The sequence below is a fragment of the Amphiprion ocellaris genome, chromosome 5, assembly GCF_022539595.1.
Source record: "Amphiprion ocellaris isolate individual 3 ecotype Okinawa chromosome 5, ASM2253959v1, whole genome shotgun sequence".
NCBI lineage: Eukaryota > Metazoa > Chordata > Actinopteri > Pomacentridae > Amphiprion > Amphiprion ocellaris.
In genome coordinates, this window is record NC_072770.1 from 15,727,401 (window position 1) to 15,751,923 (window position 24,523).

General features: G+C 41.2%; 1 protein-coding gene across 5 annotated transcripts in view; it reads left to right on the plus strand.

The window, feature by feature from the left end:
* pdzrn3b (PDZ domain containing RING finger 3b) overlaps positions 1 to 22,504 on the plus strand; it is a 98,753-nt gene extending 76,249 nt beyond the window's left edge. For all 5 annotated transcript variants that reach the window (XM_035943631.2, XM_035943632.2, XM_023299712.3 and 2 more), the window contains 7 exons: positions 13,617 to 13,870; positions 15,488 to 15,575; positions 18,568 to 18,666; positions 18,786 to 18,848; positions 19,049 to 19,150; positions 19,412 to 19,528; positions 20,153 to 22,504. In XM_035943631.2, coding sequence (XP_035799524.2) covers positions 13,617 to 13,870; positions 15,488 to 15,575; positions 18,568 to 18,666; positions 18,786 to 18,848; positions 19,049 to 19,150; positions 19,412 to 19,528; positions 20,153 to 21,667 — 2,238 coding nt within the window. In that variant the 3' untranslated portion in view covers positions 21,668 to 22,504. The remainder of the gene's footprint in view (positions 1 to 13,616; positions 13,871 to 15,487; positions 15,576 to 18,567; positions 18,667 to 18,785; positions 18,849 to 19,048; positions 19,151 to 19,411; positions 19,529 to 20,152) is intronic.
* The last annotated feature ends 2,019 nt before the right edge of the window (positions 22,505 to 24,523 follow it).

The following is a 24,523-nucleotide window of genomic DNA, read 5'->3' on the forward strand; positions in this document are numbered from 1 at the left end:
GCCTGAACTCTGGCCGCAGGGGTCAGCGAGAGGTGGTGCGCTGTGCTTAAAGGAGGGGGTGATGGAGAGGTGACAGCTCTCTCAATGTGTCTGCTAGTGTGTGCCGACCGCTGCCCACCTCCTCATTGTCGACTGAATGCTGACTCAGAGCTTTCCGAGCTTTAACCCCTGTTTGACTTTCACCAAAGTTTATATTTAACACTCCGGTGCTTGTTTGGCACATTTTCTTCCCAGCAAAGAAAACAGAAGAGGCATGTTGTAGATGCATCATTAACACAGGAACACAGAACTTCTTCTACAGTTTAAAGTGGCTTCTAAGCAATAGTTGAGTACAATCTTGGTCATGTGCTGAAAGAATTTGTTAATTAGGCAAAAAATGAGTAAAAACATCCTGGTTCTAGTTTTAATAATTTGAAGGTATGCTGTTTTATTCTCTTTTATTTTGTTGTAAATGACATATTTAAGTTTGTTACTGTTTTTGTCACAAAACAAGGGAATCAAACTAGACTTTGGGGCTGAGATAGACATTTTTTGACAGTTGTACCACTCAGAAAAAGGACACTTTCATTGCTTAAAATGTTGATTAGTTGATTCAATCTTGATATTGAAAATGTTTTGTAAAACTGGAGTTTGCATGTTGGATTTATGTGGCAAAAATAAGTAAATCTTGAGTGATCTAGTAAGCAGCAAATCTTCTACTTTCCTTCCCCTGCCCTCACATGAACTCCATATGAACTCACCTTCTCCAAGTCTATTTCCAGAAATCATCAATCTTTCCGTATTGTCGCATAAATAAAGAAGATTTCCCATGTTGAAGTCAGAATGCAATTTAGCTGGATGTAATGTGTTCCTTCAGTGGAGAAATCGTTGGTATATCATTTGCTCTGTGACAGACGTGGCAGGCGCACCAGAACAAAACCTCCAGCATGTTGCCATTCTCTGTTCTTTGCAAGCTTTGCTGCAGTGTCAGCTTTAATTGAGACAACACACTCAGAGCGCCGGTTTATTCATCTGTGAGTGTTTGGATTCAAGTGCCAGTCTGGTCTAATGAGTGAAAACACTGACCCGTCTGACAGCAGACACTGTATGAGTCTGACAGTGTTGTGTGTCTTTGAGGACTGGTTTCTGTAACACGCTCAAATCTGTTTCTTTTTTTTTTTCTCCCTCCATCTTTTCATCCATAATGGACCCCAGCCAAGAGTTATCCTCCTATCACACCAAATTACATCTCCATTTACTGCACAGGGTGCCGGGTGGCTTGTGGCTGGTTTAAATGACTGTAATGATCAAGCTCTCTGTGGATCTCCCTCATTATTCTCCCCTTTAGAAAAAAAAAAAAAAAAAAAAAGCTCCCAGGGAAGATAACAGGGGGAGTCTGACATTGTGCCTCCAAATAGTTTGGCTTTGATCAAGTCTGTTCGAGACAAAAAGACTACAAAAGAGGGTTTTGGTTGTTTCAAAGAAAAGCTGGGTGTTGTGCAGCAGGATAATAAATTGATTATGGTTGTTAATATTGGGGTCAGAAAGCTTGCACTTCTCAACTCCCAACAAAAAACAGCCAAAATATGTTTTCTGGAAGATATCTGTCTCTTCTTTTGTTCTCTGCGCTCACAGTATCGTCTTGTCTGTTAGTTGCCAACTCTCTTCAACAACTTCTCTCTTATCGTTTTAGAGCAGTTTATCCAGTTAATCCATCTGTAAGACTGTGGGGAAAGTCAGTGAGCAGGGTTTAACATTACAGATCATTTGTCATTTTACTGCATTCCTTCATTTCACAGCAGAGAGAACACTTCTGGTGCACTGTGGCTCTATACTATATTGCATTTTAAATTCTGAGTAATACTGATGCTCTTGGAAGAGTCGAGTCGTGGCTTTGTTTTAATATTTCCCAGGATGTTTTTCAATAGTGGAAAGCTTAAAAAATGTCTTCTTTAGGGCTGCATTTTCATTAAAATGTCTGGAAACACTGTAAAATGTCCATATCCGTTTCCTTTAATGTTATGTATTTACTTACCAACAGTCCAAACCCCAAAGAGTTTCTTTTCATGTTCCATAAAGCAGAGAAAAGCAACTCGCAGATGAGAATTAATCAACTAATCAGTTATTTAGTCTTATTGGTCAAATAAAAAAAACAAACATCTAGTTTCATTGTGTATTGTTGGAAACATCAGACAGAGCTATAGAATGGAGACTGTGAAGTGACTGGATTGCTGGAATTACTCAACTAGAAGTTTCAAACTATGAAGTGTAATTTAGCCAGAATTGGTGAGCAGAGTTAGAATAGGGAGTTGCTCTGTCAGTTTGTCACATATTACACATTACACTGACACCCTTTGTATGTTTAATCATTACGTGTGTCCTACTAGAATGTGAATCACTGGCCTTAAACTTCTACTACAAGCATTAGTTAGTGATGGTAAAGTTCAGTCTTACTTTGTGTGATTGGGCAGACTAGCAGGCTTTCGAAAGGGCAGGGACACATTTATCTGGATAATTTTAATAAAAATACCATGATCCTGAAGTTTTATATAGGAATGTGCTAGAGACTGACCAAGCCTGACCCATTGGTACTGGCATAAATGTTGTGAACATAATGTAAAAAAAGATGCTTGAGATGGTTTTCTTACATAGTTTGTCCAGCAGAGCAGCTCCATTGTTTACTGCACTGTCTGCAGCACATGTAGCAGAGTATGTATCGGAGCTGAGCAGATGGTGATGAGGAGTCAAGCTTTTTCTTCACGTTCAATCCCCAACTAGTTTATGTAATACATTGTTGGAAAGTTAATAAAAATGACCCCAATCGTTTTCTTTTTTCAGTAAACTTGAACATATACATAAACAGTAGCGGCCAATATATCGCTAATAGAAGTTTGTACTCCTTGAAATTGGTATCAGCCATAAAAATTCAGTTTCTGTCTAGCTATAGTATGTAGCATGTCTTTTTTCTGGAAGTTAGTTTTGACAGTGTGTGGGTTATCTTGTATTAGAACTAGAAAATTGTGTGTTCAGATATCATCTTTGAGTACTGCTGTAACATAGTCATCCACATTTGTAGCTCAGGCGAATGTTTTCAGTCACTTTATGATATGTGTTTCGGACATACAGGTGTTTTGTCTGTCCACTTTAACCTTCCGGAGTTTCTGAGGACTTGTGTGACTTCTTTTGCCAGCACCGAGGAAATAAATTCATGACAACTTAAAAACAAGTTTATAGCTTCCCCGACATCTTTACTGCAGAAGTGAACCAGAGATAAAAATCTGTCAAACAGCCAAGAATTATGAGTGTCAGAGATGATGAGCTCCAGAAAACAGTCTGAAAAACTGTCAGGCTGTCAGAGAAAATGATTCAGACTACTTCAATATTGATTCAGTGATTCAGTACGACTCTTCTCCTTGGATTAATGGTATCTGGGGGAAAACTTCCTCAGTAGACGACAAGTGATTTTTTTTTTTTTTTTATGCTCAACAGCAGGTGCTGAGAAACAGGTCAACCTATATTTCAGAGAGATGTTTTCTCATATTGTCATCTCTGCAAAAGCAAAGTGCATGGGGATAGTAGCTTCATTTTTTCCCCTTTTTCGTACCCAAATCTTCATATTTTCTTTACAGTATCTAAAATGCATTGAAGTTTGGTCTCTGAATGATTTGTGTCAGCTGCATTGTGCCTCAGCAGCTCCATTGTCAGGCTGAGATAAGAGATCTGATCTCATGGTTTCAAGCTCATTTACCACCAACCATTAGGCGTCATTCCCAGTGAGGCGACCAGAAAGCGTTGTTGTTTGGTCACAGCACTCGAGCCATTCAATGAAATGAATATGTAACATTTTTTTCTGTTCCATGTTCCTCCGTGGCTGGTACAGTAGATAGTGATGAATGGAATTTCTGTGAGTAAAACTCTATCTTATACCTCTGGAAGGATTCTGGGAAGTATTTTTTTTTCTTCTCCTCACTGATAATACCGACAGATCCTTCTGATCGAAGAGCCTGACACAGCGCCTGCCCTGCTCTCATCATCTCTCCAAGGAGTTAATAATCCATGAACACTTGAAATCTTTCCAGTCCATTAAACACCTTAGCTGCAACTCCCATGTTGGAAGCATGAAAAATATGGTTCCATAAAAGTCAACAGACTGCGCATAATTTTTTCTTTACCTGGAGGCATTTTCTTTGGATTAGTAACACTCATTTGACTTGGTAACTTTCTGTTTGGGTAGAATTTATCAAGGGCTGCATACATTACTGTCTGCAATTTTTTGTTTACGGCGCAGAGTGTGAATAGAGCCGTGCTAGAGATCAAACATTGCTAAGGTCTACTAAACTTAGCCAACATAGCGTTTTAGATAAGTGTTTTCCATTTTTGTTATGATCATTAAAGGCCTGAGCTGCGGCTCCCTTTTAAACTTGACCCTCCTGACAGCGGTGAACCTCTCGGCCCTTTCTTCAAAGCTAAAGGTAAGCACCATGTGGAGATGTAAGCTCAGTTGCTTTTGTCAGGGACTTTAAGGTAGAGGCCTTGGAAACTCTGTTTGACAGTCCTAGGGCTCTTAATCTCTCCAGAGGCACTCTATAATGGCTGTGGCGCCGTGCTGTGGTTCATAGAAGACCCAGAGCTTAATTAGAGCCTCAGCACAAGCCAGCTATTGAGGCTCTGATCCATGCTGAACTGATCTGGACTATTGTTTGTCTGCTAAATCCTTTGCTTTCTTAGTTCTCTCTCTCTGTATCTCTCTCTGTCGATTATTTTCCCATCGTCTGTTCCCTGCAGAGCAACAGCATTTTAAACGATTGATCCGCTGAGCAATGGAAGTTTACAAATGAGCCCGCTGGAACATTTCCGATCCGAAGTGACACTGCCTAATTAGCCATATTTCTGATTCAACGCTGCGAAGATGTCACGCTCGGCTCAAGAAGCCAAGTTGTCAAAGCGCCAGATGGTCTCAGTGTGACATCCTGTGGACCAGGCAGACAGAGAAATGATATGGAAATATTTGTACAAGAAAGTTCTTCATCCAGGCAGTCATCTGCCTCTGTGTCCCGCTGTCAGAGACCCCCCAGTCATCAAAGCGAGCTCCCTAAAAATACAAGGGGTGAACCCGTCGAGATGCAGCTCGACCTGCTCGGCCTCAGCCTCCGTAATGAGGCTTGACACAGACGGCGTAGAGACAAAGCAGGGATCACCAGCTCCGATCGCAGCCACTGGAGCCTGACACTGTGTGTTTTTAATAATGGCTAAGATCGGCCCTGGTGCACCGTCACATCTGTTAAGCACTGGAGCAGGTGGCTGGCTGCCACAGGGGAGCACTCACAGCAGCCCATGTACTTACTGTCTGTCCAGAGGAAATGACAGAGAGGATCACAGGGACAACAGAGACATAACAAGATCCTGACAATACGGCAGGATGAAAACCATGAAAGAGCTTTGACATATTATTGACACATGTTGATGATGCAGCATAGAAGGACGTTGAATCAGTCAAAAGTTACATTTTCTCTGCCATTCTCTCCCCAGAATAAGATTTTCAGCTAAACTTATTGCATTAAGCATGTGGTGATTGGCATTTCTTTCACTTTTCCCAATTATCCTGATATCGTGCTCTTGTTGACTGATGTTTTCGTTGATCTGGGGAGGTATTTTATTTTGTTTGGTCATAATCCGTCAATAGCAAGTCACAAATCTGCCCTGCCAACATCAGGTTTAATTGAAATACAGTCTACTGCACAACCCTATTCTTGTTCAACAGTTTGTCCCACCAGTGGAAAGAGTTGTTCAAAAATAAAACACATTTTTGACATACTGAGCAAATCAGTGACTGATGCAGTAACTGTGCCTTTAAAATCTTTGGCTGTTTCTAAATTTGCATGATGTTAAAGCCATGTTACAAAATACCCTATTAGACAAAGACTTCCGCATCCATTTCTAAAGAAGCTGTTGCCACTCAACATATATCTGTATTACAATGTGAATTTGCTGCCATACAGCACTGCAGAGCCAGTGATTATACACTATAACACAGTATAAACTTCATTGTATATTTTTTTATATTAAATTATCCTTTTTTTCATTTTCACAACACATTGATAAATTTGAACCATTTAATCAAAATGCATTCAGTTAAATTACATTTAAATCAGCAGAAGCACTTATGAACGAGTTTAAATTGTTGTGGACAAACAATGATAAGTGACATGGTGTTACCTTGCCCTGAAAAGTCCTGGTCAAATTAGATTTATGTTTCCTTTAGTGCAGTGCAGAGATTGACCAATGTGTTTTTTCTTATACTGATAGTTTGGTAGCAGATAGTATAGTAAATATAACTATTACTATAACTGATATACATTGCCATTCAAAAGTTTGGGGTCACTTAGGAATGTCCTTATTTTTGAAAGAAAAGCATTTTTTTTTCACTGTAGATAACATAAAATTAACCAGAAATCCAGTGTAGACATTGTTAATGTGGTAAATGACTATTCCAGCTGGAAACGGCTGAGTTTTAATGGAATATCTCCATAGGGGTAGAGAGGAACATTTCCAGCAACCATCACTCCTGTGTTCTAACGCTACATTGTGTTAGCTAATAGTGTTGAAAGGCTCATTGATGATTAGAAAACCCTTGTGCAGTTATGTTAGCACATGGATAAAAGTGTGAGTTTTCATGGAAAACATGAAATTGTCTGGGTGACCCCAAACTTTTGAAAGGTTGCAGTGAAAATGAATATTATGGTGTAAAAAACACAAACTCCAACACAAGTCTTGGCTGAAATACCTTTGTCTGTTAGTTTATTTTACTGGAAGTCAGTCAAAAGAAATAATGATTCTGATAATTGGAAAACCTGATAGTCTCAGTAGGTACAGGATTAAGGGTTTGTTAATTTCAAAATAAGTCAGTGTTGTAAGTGAGGCTTTATTTGTTTATGTCCAGTATATACACACTGTACTGAATGAAACATGCACCTCATGTTGTCTATGTGCAATTATTAGATTCAACTTTAAATGATTAGGGATGATTATTTGTCATTATCCACCTCTTGTAGCAGAACGTTGACTTAGAGCTCCTCTACTGTTCCTTCATTAAATACATAGTTGTTGCATGAACTTGACTCTACTATGGACAACACCTGCATGGAAAAACTACAAATCCTCAGTGTTGACATCCAGGAAACTTTGGTTTGGCGTATTTAGTTTTTAGCTCCCTCCTCCTTTTAGCTGCTGTGTTTGATCACTGTAAGAGCAAACTTGACTTTGCTGACTTGGACAAACAGACTGGTGCTCAATGTGCTGTTAGCCTTGACGGGAAATCTCTGTGTGTGTTTATTGTGTTGGTCTAAGTCTGTGTGGCTGGACAGCCTGAGGTAGTGGTGTGAGATAAGGGTATTAATGAAGCATGACACAACCCCGGGGTTCAGCCCGATTGCTGATATTTTCTTCGTCGTGTACTATAACCGTGTTCTCATATCTGTGCTGAGGGGCAGATAATGATGTTCTTCACTCTCTGCTCAACTCAGCTTCAGGAGCACATGATGTAAAATGCACTTTTAGAGCCTTGTAGAGGCTTATTTATCACAAAATAGAATCACGTCTGACATTAATGTTGGGAGTTCTTGGGGTTAAAATATTATACGCGACACTTTTTTGTGTTTTCATCTCTTCATGTTGGATTTTTATTCCAAATCTTTGTTTGATTCAAGGTTTTTGCACGTTAATGGTGCTGCAGGATAGATTTTTTTTCTGAGCTCATGCAGACAAACTATGAAAGAGGTAATTTTTTAAAGAGCCTAAAAGTATAGGTCAGTTAAAGTTCATCAGCTCCTTCAGACACACTTCACACCTTCTTGGGGCTCATTAGACTTGAGAGAGGCAGCGGAAAAACATGCTGGAAGTGATTTGGGTTCTTAATTGATCAGCTGTGAATAACAAAATGTCCCATGCTCGAATCAGATTAGGCGAAAGTAAACAGCGGTGTCTCTTTCAGCCCGCATTAAGTTTTTAGCTGTTTGTTCTGTAATCCTCTGTTAAGCTCGCATGCTGCTGTAAATAAAGACTGCTGTGTTTTCGAGCCTCCCACCGCGGAGAGTTTTCTGTCGGGTCACTTAAAAGAACAGTATGAGCAAATGTTTTTAAAGACACACTTAAAAGCGCGCACTTCCACATAGAGAAATCATTGGCTGCTGCTTGAATTTTATTTCCTTCTTAATATAAGAATGGTTGAAAGTGAAAGAAAAGAGGGATTAACGGTGCTTTTCAAATAGAGTGACCTACATTCAGACTGCCACTCAAACGCCGTATAGGCCCCCCTGAAAATAAGCCTTCAAGTCTCGGTCTTGCTCTCCATCACGTCAGCGCTCTGCTCTGTTCCGAAATAGAGATTTTGAAGAGTTCGTCTAAGAAGTGTATCCGAGCAGAAAGAAGAGGCGAGCGCCCCGGCTTTAAAAATGCTTGTGTATAGAGTGAAGTTCCCAGGGTTTCCTCTAGCAGCCTCTGAAAGGCAGCCTTCGCCTGGCAGAGTTTCCACTCTGTTCACCTCAGCGCGTCTCCCCGAGGAGCTGAAACAGTGGCTCTTTAATGATGTTCCTCTCCTCTTTATTAAAGGATTACGTGGTGATTGAATGGCAATATCAAAGACTAATATTACCTTGACTTAATATCTTGCAAAGCCCTTTCTGTATGACAGTGATTAGAACAGGGGGGTAGGTTACTGGTGCAGGGGTGTCTTTGAAGGCAAATTTGGCCCTTAAATTTCTCAGTAGAGTGTTTCAGTGTTGCCATTATCCTTCTGCTGCTTGACTACGATCTTGTTAGGTGAACATTTCCCTCAAGCAGCAGTTGCCTAGTCTATCAAGCTTTAGATTTCTCAGAGTTGAAGCAGCATGCTGTTGTTTGGCTGGTGGAAGAAAACCAAAAATACAGGAGCAGAAGTGTGAGGAACTGACTAAACATTAACATTTGCCTGCACAAGCGTAACTGACTAGTGTGTTATTTACTTTCAAGGCCAGGGAGTGTTATTATGTTAGGCATCAATTTGTGTGGTCTCAGCTTCTGTTTAATGAAAGCCCTCTTCACAACAACATATGTGTTGTGTATTTGTTAGAAAAGTGGTCCTGGATGTTATCAGAGTGTCTGTGTACCACATTTATCAACTGAAACATAGTATTAGCAAAACAAACGCGCACTAGCTGTATGCTGCACTGTAATAACGCTGCTGTTTACCCATTTCCATAGCTTCTATTATACATTGATAAGCAGCTGATGGAGATGGTGCCTTTTGTGCTGGCATGTGTCAGCCTTTAGCCTCTGTGTTTTTGCATGAGACCATGAATTATCACTTTGGACTGTGGGAGGAAGCCAGAGCACTAAGATTAAACCCATCCAGGCAGATTGAGAACAGCCCACCAACAGATTCAAACACATTACCTTGTAGTTGTAACTCAGCAGTGCCGAGCAAGAATCAACTGATGTGGTTTTTAATTAAGGAGACCGATAACCAGTATTTGGATATGATATAACTTTGCAGCATTAGTGAAAATTTAAACAAGACAAAGCTTTGTTTACGAAGACAATTTTTCTGTTTCTCCACCAGTGTTTGTAGGCCTTGCTGACGACATGTGACCAGTCAGAATGGTGACTACAGATACAGGCAGCAGCATTAATACAGATTTTAAATGCGCTTATTTTATCATGATCGATGCAAACCGCTGTGCCACCTTTTATGTACCAAGAAAATCCGTCTTGAGATACTAGAAAAAAGTACATAAAATTGTACCAAATGGTAAACATGCTAGCACACCATCAGCAAACCTCCTATAATTTGCAAATGAACATTTGCCAAATGTCAGCTACAACCGTCTTCCAGGAAAGCTGTCTTTGGCAAACAATCAGAAGTGTTTTCCACTAATAGTAAGCGTGTCACCAGCAGGTAACTAGAAGGTTATCACTACCAGCAAACTGTGGTGGTAAACCACTGGTGCCCGCTTGTTATTGTCAGAATATTTCTGGAAGTTTGCCCCTGGTAGCAAAACATTAGCAACATTCTTTTGAGAGGTAGTCACTTTGCTGGAAGTCAACAGTAGCATGCTAGCTACAGTGGATAAAAATCAAGGATTGTCAAGCGAAAATACTGGTTTTTGGTTATTTCCTTCCTTTGTCTACTTGAAATCAAAAATCCTTTGTCTTAAAAAATATTTTAGGATTCTTTTTGCTTTTTTTTGCATGAAACCTGCCACTGTTGTTATTTTATAGGGCATATGGGGCAGATACACTGTAAAAAATATAGTGGTCAGGCCAAACAAGCAAATTTAGCTGACAGTTTAGGGCTGTCCTACTGTTAATATAGCACATCAAAATGATTTTAAAAGGCTAATTTCAGTCAGTGTAGTTAAGCCTGGTTAATGAAGCCCGTAAGTAGACATGGTGCTTGTATTTAGCTAGTATAAGATAACTCAAAGAAAGGCAAAATTGCTTTTCAAGACACAAGTGACATTTTGTTGATTTAGATTTTATCCATTTATGCAGAAATAAAATCAAGACCAACTATATTTAAAATCTAAATATAATGTCTTTAGACTTGGTTACATCTGCAGGTTTTGCAGTGTAGGAACAAAAAAGCTCGACAGGCAAAACAACAGCAACTAAGCAAGGCAGAGCTTAGCGAGCAGTCACTTTCATTTTATTTATCATTTTTATTACGATTTTCATTAGTTACTTTTACATTATCAGGATTCTCATAAATAATCAAGCTCAGTTTCAATGAGAGGATTAAATAAAGAATAAATGCAAAAAAAAAAAAAAAGTGAGGCTGTCTCACCACCATTATTATACAAAGATAAGCTTTTTTGGCAGCAGGCTAGCAATCACTGACACACACATAGACTCCTACATCAACATCTCAGTCCGGCTTGATTTGCACTCCAGAGAGGATACCGCACCTGTGCTCACAGCACAGCTCACCCCTGCTGCCCCTAATTATTACCCAGCAGGATGAAGACTGACATAGCTAACACATGGAGCGTCGAGGATAACTGAAGTCCTAAATTGTACTGAATCAATCCAAATCCAATGCAGGGATATAGGCTCCTCAAATCCACTGTTGCTTTAGAGGTCAAATGTGATATTTTAATTAAAGAAAAAAACAGGCCGCAAATAACATGGCCACAGCTGTGTAAATTCCTCACCAGACACCTCCACAGTGGACGTTTGATTTAGACCTAGTTAGTATTCCTTTAAGGAGGGCCTCGCTGTCCTCCTGTCATTAAAATGAATTTATCGGAGACCCCTCTTGGAAGATGCGCCGGAAGGTTGACAAGTAATTTCTGCGCGTCAGTCATCATTGTGTCAACACAAAGAACACCTCGAGTGTTCGGTGTTTGCAAAAGGCAAACCTCAGCCGTCCATTTCTGGTATTCAGAGCACTAAATCTGTTAACGTCTGGTTTCTTTGGCCGCGTTTTGTAAATTGAGTCGTCTGTTCCTCATAAGCAGCTGAACTGCGGCCGAGTTAAGGCTCAGGTTTTTACACGGCGTCGTCGGGGAGCTCAGCGGTGGCCAGGCATTGTGTATTGTGTCATTGGAGTGTTGTGTGTTTTTTCCCAGTGTGCTGCAAAGGGCCGCTCAGTGTCAGAGGTGAGCGACGTGAATGGAGGCCGTGGGACCCCCTCCACAGCTGGGAGGAGACTCCCTCCATTGAGAGCAGCGAGGCAGAATGCTCCAGGCTCGACAAGAAGGGGGCTAAAGGCTTTGTCTTTGGTTCACTGCCTTCTAGTAGCCCCGGGATTCCTGGCAACCAGGTTTGACTGTCGGAGCCGACATGCAGAGAGAAGAAAGCACAAAGGCGCTTGTATTCCTCAGCAACATCATGGCTCACTATGGGAAACAAAGATGGCTGTGGATGTGAGATCCCGTGGGGCTCATTCTGGATGCCAGAAATGTAGATGTTGCACATGAGCATAGTGGTTTTACATTTCTTGCTTGTTTTTTTTCAGCAGAGTTTCTTGCATTAGTATTCTGGGACATGATAACTCGCTTTTCTCAGTGTCAAATTATTCTGAGCAAACTGCACATAGATGAGCTTTTAATTTTTTGGCCAAGTTTTGATGTAGAAAAGTTTAAGTCCAGTGAGATGATCCAATTATCCAGCAGACCCGGGATTAGCATTAATCTGCTCTGGTTATTAGCGGGCACATAGCCTCTTCTGACTTCCCCATTAAGTTTCCTCCTTTTTACTGACTTATTTGTCCTTCCACTAAAGCACATGCACACAGGAGCTGGCTGCCTTTGGTTTTTCTGTATTTATAGAAATATGTGCTCAGTTTTCACATTGTACGGGTCAAAGTCAGGTTTTGTATATATACTGCCATCATTCCCTGGAGGTATTTTAATATTGCTGCTACTTCTGATGTGCAGGACCACAGCTAAGTCTGCAAACTACGCCATGAATTTGAATGAGATCATCGTAGCCGGAGGCAGGCGCAGCCAACCAGCCACGTGTTTATCAGAAAATTAATCCGCAAAAACGGACTTGCGTGTGTGTTAGATGTCAGGGGGAGGGAGAAGGGATGGTAAAGATTCATGACACGCCTAATGACCTGCAACACTACATGCTACAGCTAGACGGTAGCTCCATTCTGAGGAGGATGTGAGCATGTGTGTGTCTGCGGTGGAGAGGCAGGAGGAGGAAGCCTGTGAAATGAGAAGAGCCCCAGGCTGAGATCCTATCAAAGCTCTCAACACATCCAGGAATCACAAACCAACAAATGCCGTATGATGTGGAGATTGAAAGCAGAACAGCATCTCTGTGTAAACCCAGATAAAGCTGAGGGCCACTGTGGTGACCCAGGACGCAGTGTACATGATGTTAGTAAAGTTCAGAAGGTTACTGCTTGTTTTTGGTCTTCTGCTTCCTCTATGTTTTGTCTCTCATGAACTTCCTGTGACTTGATGGCATTCAGTCTGCAGCGAAACATCTCAATTTTAATCTGTATGTTCTGCTGTGACATTTTGGACAGCATAAATCTGTGTGCAGACTTAAGTCTCCTTTATTAAATTTTAAATCTCACTGGATCTTTTGACACATTCTGATGTGAGCAGGCACTTCAGATGGTCTGAGCTCATCCTTCATCAGCACACAGAGGCTTTAAGTGGCTCAACCACACTTAATTAGCCTCTTCTCTGTGACATGCCACGGCCTTTTGCTCAAATTAATCTTCTCAGGTTAACACTCAGCACCCGCTCCGCTGTCTGTGACAGGAGGTTGAATTCATCCTCTGCTGAGAAATTACTTAACTAAATGAGGGCTCCTTCATGCATCCACCGCTAACGACCTTGATTAATTAAAGAGAGTCTCTTCCTAATTAAGGTCTTATTCTACGTGGTCCAACTATGACCCTGTAAAACAAGCTGAGGCAGTAATGAGTCATTTCTCAAGCAGAACATCGCTTCTGAATTTGTGTTGCTTCATATGAGGGCGTAATCATCAGAGATAATGATTACATCAGTTTGGCATAATGAATATCCTCTTCACAGGGAGAGATCTAAACACAGAGAAATCTTCCATCTTCTGCATCGTTGACATGATTTTCTTCAAAAGACAGGAGATGCTGATTGGGTTGTGTGTGCTTCTTCTTCCAGGTCAATGGCAAGGACCTCTCCAAGGCCACCCACGACCAGGCGGTGGAGGCATTCCGCACTGCCAAGGAGCCCATCATGGTCCAGGTTCTGCGCCGGGCCCCTTACCCCAAACTGGTCGGCCCTACCGCTGACGCCCAGGTCTCAGACATCAGCACCCAGACTGACATCACCCTCCAGCACATCATGGCCCTTACCAAGCTGCCTCCCTCCTCGCCCCCCATGACGGAGCTGGAGGAGTATCTGCTTCCAGAGGAGTAAGTACCAACTCATGAAGAACTAGATGGCTGCAGATTCACGTTCAGTAAGTGCTCATGTCTCTTCCACCTCCTCCAGCAGATGGCTGTACAGTCTACTGTCTCAAGAGCAAATTAGATTCAATACTAAATCCTCCCTTCATCATGGGGAGAAGTGTTGCCATCATTTAACCTACACTCACCGTTTTAAATTGGGTGGACAAAATATTAGAACTGCCAAACAATTACACAAACTGCAGCCCACCAAATGGCCATAAAGTTGAAGCAACACCTCTCTGAAACCGTTTCAACAGAAACTGAACATTGTATCTTTCAACCATGTAGGACTTAGTGCTGGAAATACCTAAAAACAAACTGCATGTACCTACTTATTGTCATTTTAGTCAAGAGGGGGAAAAAAACTGCTACCAAAACCCCCTTCGGATGTCAGTCATCTATCATGACACTACCTAGTTGTGCACCCAAAATTGAACCTGGCTCACTTTTGCCACAATGCGGTTCCTTTGCAATGTTTACCATGCGTGTGTTGCAACCACAGATAAAGCCGGTGTTGCTGGGATAACTTTCCAGTCTGTCTTATAAAACACTGAGCAGTTTTTTTGGTGTCTCATAAGCCTTCAAACCAAACCAGACTTCCTGGAACATGTTTTGTCGTCTTAAAGGTTTCTGAAGCAACGTGTCCCCACCAGCACAGCCCCTTCCATTGTCTTGCTCTGAACAAAGCTGGACCAAATGCTTTTGAAATGGATTTGGAGGCCAAAAAAAATCCAGTCTCATCTGGCAGCAGCTGAGCACGCTGACATTAAGCTGCAAATGGCCTGGCTTTACTGGCAACCCGCTTGGTAGAAAGTTGTTCTTGCAAAGTTTTACATGCTACTAGGGAAAAAATGTATAACTTTTTAATTGCAGTATTGCTGTGGTAACAAAAAGGATTACTAATTCCACGAAGTTCACTTTAAAAAGAGAAGCTCCTTGAAATCTTTGGTGTCAGAACTTGAAGTGTTAAAAAGGTCACGTCAGTCTCAGACACAATCCGACCTTTCACCTGAATAGTTAATTAACAGAGGGAAGACTTATCTTGTTCTCCAGACTGCACCGCTGTGATCACACCAGACGAGTGTGAAGTTTGAAGGGAAAATGTCCCTGTCACTTGTGGGAGATGACGGCTCCTCCAGGGCACACAGCCATATTAAAATGATGGGTCTGTTCATCTGCATTTGCATATTCCCAAATTGCATCTCTTGTTTCTGTGTGTGTTTTAAACCCTGGAGCTTGCAGAGTCTGGCTACATTTTACACTCTGTGGCAGCAGCAGTTGCCCTTTAATGAATAAGAGTGATTTCTTTAATTGATTTCCGAGTCAAATTAATAACACTGCATGTTAATTCGCGATTAGCCTCCGGGTGTAGCTTCAATATATCTGATTCAAGAGTCATTTCTTCATTGGGTTCCTATTACATCCGCTCTGCTTCTCATTTTATTTCCAAACTCTGGGGCAAAATTAAATCCAGATTGACGAATGTGTTAGTACGTTTTGTCTCCGCTTTTAATGTGTGTGTGTGTTCAATTTGCATTCCACTCTTTAACAATTTATCTTATCCTCTTTTTCTTTTCCCAGGCACGCTCCTGGGCATGCGTACTTCGACCCCAATGATTTCCTGGAGGGCATACAACAGGACATTGAGCGTGAGGAGCTGGAATATGAGGTAAAACCGTAATCTCCGTTTTTACTTACCTGCCGTCTTCTCAATGAAGATGTACACTCAGATAGAACTCCATTATTGCTTCATAAGCAAACCTGAGGTCGCCTCAGTGTCTCCAAGCCAATGGTCACAAGTCCTGATATATCACTGTTATTGATGGAGCACTCGCCCTGCATACAGACACCGAGATGTAAGCCAGACAGGAATCGAGCTGCTGGTTTGTTCCAGCAGATGCACAACGGTGACATCATTACTTATTCGTGACAGCGCCTAATAAGTCTTCCTGTGCTCCTACGCAGTAGAGATGAGGCCCGGTGGATAATTAGATGGCACAGATAATAGGGCTGCGGTGATGAATCTGATGATGCTAATAATGGCTGGATGAGGCCATGATCAACCCTCTGTTGTGCACCTTCAGTGACCTTCAACAACTCCGACACCCCCTCCCATTAAACCTCACCCACCTACTGATATATTAATAATATTAATGGAGGAACTATGAGGTGTGCAGCAGAGAAACACTGACTGACCCCAATGTCCTTGAAGAGTGACTCTCCATCTTAGAAAGAAGTGTCTGACATGATGCTGGGATTCTCTGTTTGGGTCCTGATCAGTTTCAATTTATGCTTTGTTACAAAATTCACAATAATAAATTAGAGCAAATAGGATGCCTGACTACTAGTAGTGAACATGAGCAAGTTGGTTAGACTTGAATGTCCATATAGTGTTTTTTTTTCCCCAAACACTCGCATCTTTTATTTAGTTATTCCCCATGAGGAGTGTGTATGCAGAGCACTGAACACCACATCTTTTTAAGTGCAATGTGCTTCCTGTTGAAATACTGTGAAGTTTTCAGAATGCCGCTGGTGTCATCTTTGTGACTCTTCTGCAGGCAACTAATCATATGGCAGGCCTCATCACCCTGATAACCAAGAAAATGGAAGCGAAGCTTGTTCTGGCCGTGACTGTCTATCTCGAGCTGTATGATATGTCACACCGAAATTATGACAACCAGAGGCAAGGCTAGTCGATCATACAACAGAGGGGTGATATGCTGTCAAGATATTGTTGTCATAGAAACAAACTCATGAGCAGCATGTTTGATGAACTGCTCCCCGACACCCGGGCAACTTTTCTGCTGGAGAAAAACGTTATATGGACACACACATTTAGTTTTTCTGTGTGATTTGATTAGATATTTTGATTTGAAGCAAATTATGAGAATAATCAGGGTTTCTGGCAATTATACTTATTTGTAGTTTTTATTGCCGTAAGGTTTCCTTCCAACCAGCAGAGACTCCAGTTGCACCAACTGTTCCTCAGTTTAGCCTTAGAATAGTTGCAAGTGTAAGTGTTGATAAAGTTGAATTTTTTTGCATGTCTACCAAAGATGTACATTGCAATCTTGCTGTCACCCATTGGTTTGTTGACCACCATTGTGAAACCTTGAGAGTGTATTTTGGCAATCGACAGTTTGCTCTTTAGAAACCCGTAGTCCCGGCCTAAAACATACCTTAATGCATGATGTAAGTTATGGTCCCATTAACAGCAAAATAAACAAAGCATTCAAAAAGTTTTGAAGTTAGTAAATGAGACCCTGCACTTACTAGTAAAATGTTTACTGAAGTAACAGATTAAAGACAGAAAAAGGTCATTTTCTCATAGACTTCTATATGTAGGTACTTTGTACTTTCTACTGTGTTGGTTTTACTTTTCAGACTCAGAGGCTATGTCCATCTTTTATATAGTCATTGGATACCTTCCCCTCAAGCTGAACAGTGTGAATACTACAAATTCAAAATTATTTTTGGAAGTTTTGATCAAGTATGTGATGCTACAGTAAAACTACAAATGTTTCCCCGCAACGTATTTACCCAAAGTCCTCATGTTACTTATCCTGCAATGATGCAAGCTACATAAACCAAATAAACTGACTGTATATAAAATAGGGACAAAGTGAAGCCAACACAGAAGTGCCTTAAACCTGCATTCTCTCTAACATGCCACAGAGGGCGACTCCACTGTTTGCTAAAAGGAGTCTCACTGACAGAAGTCTATGAAAAAACAATTCCACTTCTCACTTGATTTGTTACCTCAGGAAAAGTTTTCTAAATAAGTTCATGGTCTTAATCACTAGTTTCATGACTTTTCAAATATAGCATGATGTTTATTTTGTAAATTATGGTCCCATTTAGAAAAAAAAAACACAATGAAGCACAATAAAGTACTGTATCACTGTGCGTTGTGTCCTTGGTTTCCCCGATCCGATCCACTGCTCTCTGGTTATGACTGGTTTCAAAAGACCAAGATGGCGACGACCAAATGCCAAAATCAAGGCTTCAAAATGGTAGTCCACAAACCAATGGTCATGATCAATACATTAGCCTTTCATCTATGCTTTGTTATGTCCTTTGGTTTTTGTACAGATATAACAGATGATTTGTAATGTGTTCATTCATGAGCTTTAAATGCGCTCTTACTTTTGGATAACTGTTCCTCCTTTCTTTATCTGCTGTCTCGTAGCTGTATATTCACAGAACAGACATTGGAATGGTATCTTCTCATCTAACTTTTGAGAATGTCCTCATTTAAGATGGTCTTTAATATTCAGCTGTGACCCAGTTTTTCGGGCTAAACCCTTTCAGAGCCTGTATTCTGCCCTGAAAGGCCAGGGCTGCTCATATCTTTATCCGTATCTATAAGATTACAGGTGTTGACAAGTGAAAAACGGCACTCTGCCCATCTGCAGTCCATTGCATCATCTCTCATTCTGTCAATAGCCCCAAATAAAGCCAATGGACTCCCTGCGTCCATCTGAAAGATTCATTACAGTGATTGATGGATCACTGTTGCCCTGTGATCCCATTTCGTAGTCAATGCGTTCAGTTTGTTCCAGAAACACATACTCTAGACACAAATACACAGCAATGTTCCTATCAGCTGTGGAAATATAAGTCATTTCAGGTGTATGAGATATGAATTTGTCTCTTACCAGGAGGTGGATTTGTACCGAGCCAACATCCAAGACAAGCTGGGCCTGACGATCTGTTACAGGACAGATGATGAGGATGAGGCTGGGATCTACATTAGTGAGGTATGTGTTGCAGGGTAGTGCCTAAATCTACTTAAACACAAAGAGAATAGCAACCGCTTGGCCTGTCACCAATGATAATGGTCACTTTGACTCATAAATGTAACACTTTCTTACCTTAGATTGATCCAAACAGCATTGCTGCAAAGGATGGCAGAATTAGAGAAGGTGACAAAATCATACAGGTAAGATCTGATTATGCTTCTCTGCAGTTCTGATCTCTTGAACTCATTTGATAACATAATAAATTACCAGCATTACAAACCAATCAGAATTTGGAAATTCAGTTGTTTAGGATTGTAGCATTTGATTGCTTCAAGATGTAGCTGTTAGTTTGAGTGATTGTAAGAACCGATTTTGAGTAGTTCATTATGTGTCCATCCAGATCAATGGGGTTGAGATCCAAAATCGAGAGGACGCCGTAGCACTGCTGACCAGCGAGAGCAACCAGAATATCTCTCTGTTGGTGGCCAGACCAGAGATCCAGGTAATGAGGATGTCATTATGGTTGTGAACTCAGTAAAGCTTAAAGACAACAAGATATTTCAACCTCATATGGTCACTTTTGGAACCAAATAAGATGTCCTTCAGAGTGAGCTCTGTTATTGAACCCAAAAATAAGATTCAATGGCAGATGTTACTTGTTTTTTGTGTTTTCTTGTTTTTTTCTCTTGTGGGGGGAGTTGAAGAAAAACTTGAGTATTTGCATCTAATGAGGCGTGTTCTTTCTCTCTCCGCTGCGTCTCAGCTGGACGAGGGCTGGATGGATGATGACAGGAACGACTTCCTGGATGACCTCCACATGGATATGCTGGAGCAGCAGCACCATCAGGCCATGCAGTTCACTGCCAGCATGCTGCAGCAGGTACACAGACATGCGCAGGCGTGCACAGCGTGAAGACACACAATCAATCAACACATATGTTCATCTATAGATTATTTTGGCCGAGGCAGTTCTGCTGAGGGTGACATCTGTTCAACGATTTTCAGTGTTTTTTTTCTATTAACAGAAACTGACTTTGATAATGAGAAGGTCAAGTTCATTGACAAGGCCTTGGTTATAAGTCCAGTTTCAATTAAAAGGTTTTATGAATAGCTGTTAATGACGTAGATTTAGTATTATTACCAGATAAATTATCTCATATAACTGTTTATTTGCTTCTAAATCTTAACCTGTTCTGTAGCAATGTACATTATCTCTACAAAAAAAAGACTTAACCCAAATATAAAAGCATCATATTTGGTGTGCAAGATTTTGTTGTTTCCTTTTGTATTTTAATGCAAATAGTTTACAGTCAGTAGCTGCATTTTGGACACATTCACCAAATCATCATCAGTCCAGTTGCACTGACATTTGTCATAAAAAAATTAAAAAACAAGACTTACACACCCTAGCATCCTGTGTTTTTAAACCATAAAGTATTTTTTCAATAATGCTGACTGTAATATTTTAGTGGATTCACTTTGTTGTCGGCTGTCTGTCTTGCAGAAGAAGCATGAGGAGGATGGAGGCACCACAGACACAGCCACGCTGCTCTCCAACCACCATGAGAAGGACAGCGGTGTCGGACGAACAGATGAGAGCACACGAAACGACGAGAGCTCGGAGCAGGAGAACCTCTGTGACGACCAGACCACGGCCTCCAACACGCTGGGCAGCTGCAGAAAGCTGACGTACAGTCAGGACACCCTCGGCAGCACCGACCTGCCCTTCAGCAGCGAGTCGTTCATGTCCACAGACTACGCCGACACCGACTTCCTGGGCATCCCGGCCGACGAGTGCGAGCGCTTCAGAGAACTGCTGGAGCTGAAGTGTCAGATGAGGAGCAGTGGAGCTCAGGGCCTGTGCTGCCAGGTCGGTGGGGCAGGAGGTCAGGACCAGGAGGGTGTGGACAAGGAGCTGGAACTGCTTAACGAGGAGTTGCGCACTATTGAGCTGGAGTGCCTGAATATCGTCCGTGCTCACAAGATGCAGCAGCTGAGGGAGCAGTGCCGTGAGTCCTGGATGCTCCACAACAGTGGATTCCGCAACTACAACACTAGCATAGATGCTCGCCGCCATGAGCTGTCAGACATCACAGAGCTGCCTGAGAAATCTGACAAGGACAGCTCCAGTGCGTACAACACTGGAGAGAGCTGCCGCAGCACCCCTCTCACTCTGGAACTGTCTCCAGATAACTCACTCCGCCGAGGCGCAGAGAACCAGGGTCCAGCTGGAACATCTGGTTCCACCAGCTCCAACGGCCGGATGCTGAAGCCTCTTCTGTCCCCTGTCCAGGAGGCTGGTGGCCCCAGCCGGGGCAGAGGCTCCTCCAAGGACCCAGATGGAGCACTACAGGCAGAGAGCAAGGACAGGAAGCTGGGAGAGTCCAGTAAGAATGGGCGTAGCTTTCCCCATTCACCTTACAAGCATGCTCACATCCCTGCCCACGCCCAGCACTACCAGAGCTACATGCAGCTGATCCAGCAGAAGTCAGCTGTTGAGTACGCCCAGAGTCAGATGAGTTTGGTCAGCATGTGCCGGGACCCCATTAGCCCCAGTGACCTGGAGCCCAAGATGGAGTGGAAGGTGAAGATCCGCAGCGACGGCACACGTTACATCACAAAGCGGCCTGTCCGGGACAAGCTGCTGAGAGAACGTGCCCTTCGAATCCACGAGGAGCGCAGCGGCATGACCACAGACGACGACGCCATAAGTGAGCTGAAGATGGGCCGCTATTGGAGCAAGGAAGAGAGGAAGCAGCATGCAGTTCGCGCCAAGGAGCAGAGGCAGCGCCGTGAGTTCATGAAACAGAGCCGAGCCGATTGTCTGAAAGATCTCTCCGGCGCGGAGGACAAAAAGGAGCCCAACATCATCGAACTCAGCCACAAAAAGATGATGAAAAAGAGGAATAAGAAAATATTTGACAACTGGATGACCATCCAGGAACTGCTGACCCACGGTACCAAGTCACCAGATGGCACAAGAGTTTACAACTCACTCCTGTCTGTGACCACAGTTTAAGTCCTGCTCTGAGTTCAGGTGGCAGGTCAGTGAGTGGACAGACTGTATTGGACTGTACATAGGACGCTACCAGCTGGGGTAGAGATTCCTGCCTCGTTCAATGTGGCAACATTGTGTAAATAGGAAATAAGCAAAGTCTTTTCTGGACGAACATTTAAATGATGGCTGGACGTGACATGAATCGGACATGGCTACTGTAGGAGGATGATTTTGAAAACATTTTACAATAACCTTTTCTACTATTGTGCTTGCTCTTTTGGATATTTTTGGAAACAAAAACACAATATTTGACTTTTTTGAAGGTTTTGAAAGTGTGTAAAGACTGAGTGCCATACATAAACAACCAGCATTTACACTATTTTACTTTATTTTGTTCGTACTATATATATATCTTATCAGTATTTTACTGTTACATATACTTAATGCTTTTATGGAAACAATGCTATTTTCCTGCAAGGTAGAACACGTAATCCTTTTCAAAAGGACTTTTGTAAATTAAGAAAATACAATTTTTGTATCAAATTCACTTTTTTAGTTTTAATTTCTCTCGAAAGGTGCTGATTTCCCAAAGTTAAACACTACCAGCGATGTACCATCTGTTACATAATGTAGAGATCATCATAACATGATATCATTGTGTGTGTTCGTATATTTAGAGAAAGATGCTTCTCACATTGTTGAAATTGAAATGTTTGTGTTTGTTCAAGCACAAATTGTAATCGCTTTTGTAGGGTTTCATGTATTGAACAGAATAACAGCGTAACAAATCCTTAGTTAGCCACACAATTTGATGTCCTGTAAAATGAGAGAAATAATAAATTATTGTTTTATATATGATGAGCTTTGAAATGTTGTTGGAATTTGTCATTTCTAAAAGAGGTTGGTAAAAATTTAACCACACGTGCAACGGAAAAATCTAGAAGAATTCTGCACGTAATGACACAAGTGTATTATATAGAGTAGATTCGTAGGTACAGTTGTTGCTAGACTTTGCACTGCAGGACACTGGCTTTATTTCTAACTTTTTGTATTTATAAAAGCATTGGAAATGTTTGTAGCTACAGTTACCGTAAGTTTAATCATTGGTAGAAGCCTTATCATTGACTCATTTGTTTGAAATATTGAGCATTTGCAAAGTTTTTTTTGATTATCCTTGGTTCATAGTGGATTACATTTAAATCACTTGTTAGTGACACAAAATGCAGCACAGCATCTCTGCTGGCTTTTTTGTAATAATACCTTTCTTTACAGTTCTACAGTTTCATTTAGCAGACACTTTTATACAAAGCGACGTACATCTGAGAGTAGATACAACAAATTAGCATTTTTCAAAACAAGGGTTTCCAAAGTGCTTTGACAGATGAGGCAAAAGCAGGATACCCAGGATGCTAAATGACATCAGTTAAGTTAAAACAAGAAGGCAACTGATACAGTCATGCAAAATGCAATATATCTCTATTAATAAATACAAATCAAATAATAGAAGCAGTAAAATCTTAATAAGCAATAAAAAGCGTAACAAGCAATAAAGACATTGCATTAAAGAAAGTCTGTAGTTGCCCATTTGAGGCTCTGACACTGCAAGCTGGCTCATATGGCATCAACATTTCTGCTATGTAACTGTGGGCCAGCCCATGGCGTGCATTAAAAGTGATCAGTAAGGTCTTAAGAATCAATTTGAAAATGAACTGCGGGCAAATGGAGAGAAGCCAAGACTGGGCTAATGTGATGTCTTTTAAAACCAGTAAGAAGCTGCACTGCTGCATTCTGAAGTAGTTTGAGGTCAGAGAGTGGTTTTTAGTTTGTGCCAGAAATAGTGGAGTTACAGTAGCCAAACAATGAGGAAATACAAAATACATGAATGACTTTAAGCAGGTCTTAGTGAGTCAGTTAGATTGTGGAGATGGTCCTTAACTGAAGAAGGTCAGGACTGGACATTTTTTTTCCCATCTGTGGTTCAAAGGTTACCTCTGAATCTAGTACATCCAAATTTCTGACAAGAGGCTTCAGGTTAACTGACTACAAAGCAAACTGTCCTCGCTGAACAGGGACTGAACAATATGATTGGTGACTGGAGTTAAGGAGGTCAGAAAAGGTTTCTGTCATCCAACATTTGACATGATTGAGAGAATCTAAAAAAAAAAAAGAATATCAGTGTGTCGTCTGCATAGCAATGAAAAACGTCATTGTGACATTGTGTATTTTAGCCGAGTGAAACCAAATAAATAGAAAATGAAACTGGACCTTAAATTGTACCCCGTGGTACGCCATGATTAATGTGATCTGTATAAGTTGACTAACAACCTTTGGCAACCGTGAGGGTGTTTGTGTAGGGCCAATAAGACAAAATGTGAAGTGTCTAATCCTCTATCTGCAAATGGGTGTTCACAAAAACGGCCTGTATTCCACAAATCATAGCTTTAACAGTTGTTTCCAACAGATACCTAATATCAGAGGGTGATTTTACAGGGATGTACAGCAAGACTTCAAAATGTAAAAGACCAGAGCAGTACTGAGATCAGAGCCAAATAATACATCAAATATCTGCCATAAGACTGAAATAACTGAAATGAAACTTTAATCTTCCCAAGATTAAACCCAATAAATCTTTGGATTCACTGGGTTTTCCATGTATAATTTTGTAAGTCCTTAACCATAATATTTTTAAGTAGTCAGGTTATTTATGTAAGTTTATAATATTAATCTTAAATTAATCAGATTAATTTGTATCATATATAGTATTGTGGGGTCTTAACCTTAATATTTAAATTATTAAACTTGAATACATAAAAATATCACAGGGTCTAAACCTTAATAATTATTTTAGTCAGGCAAATTTGTATTTTTTTAGAATAT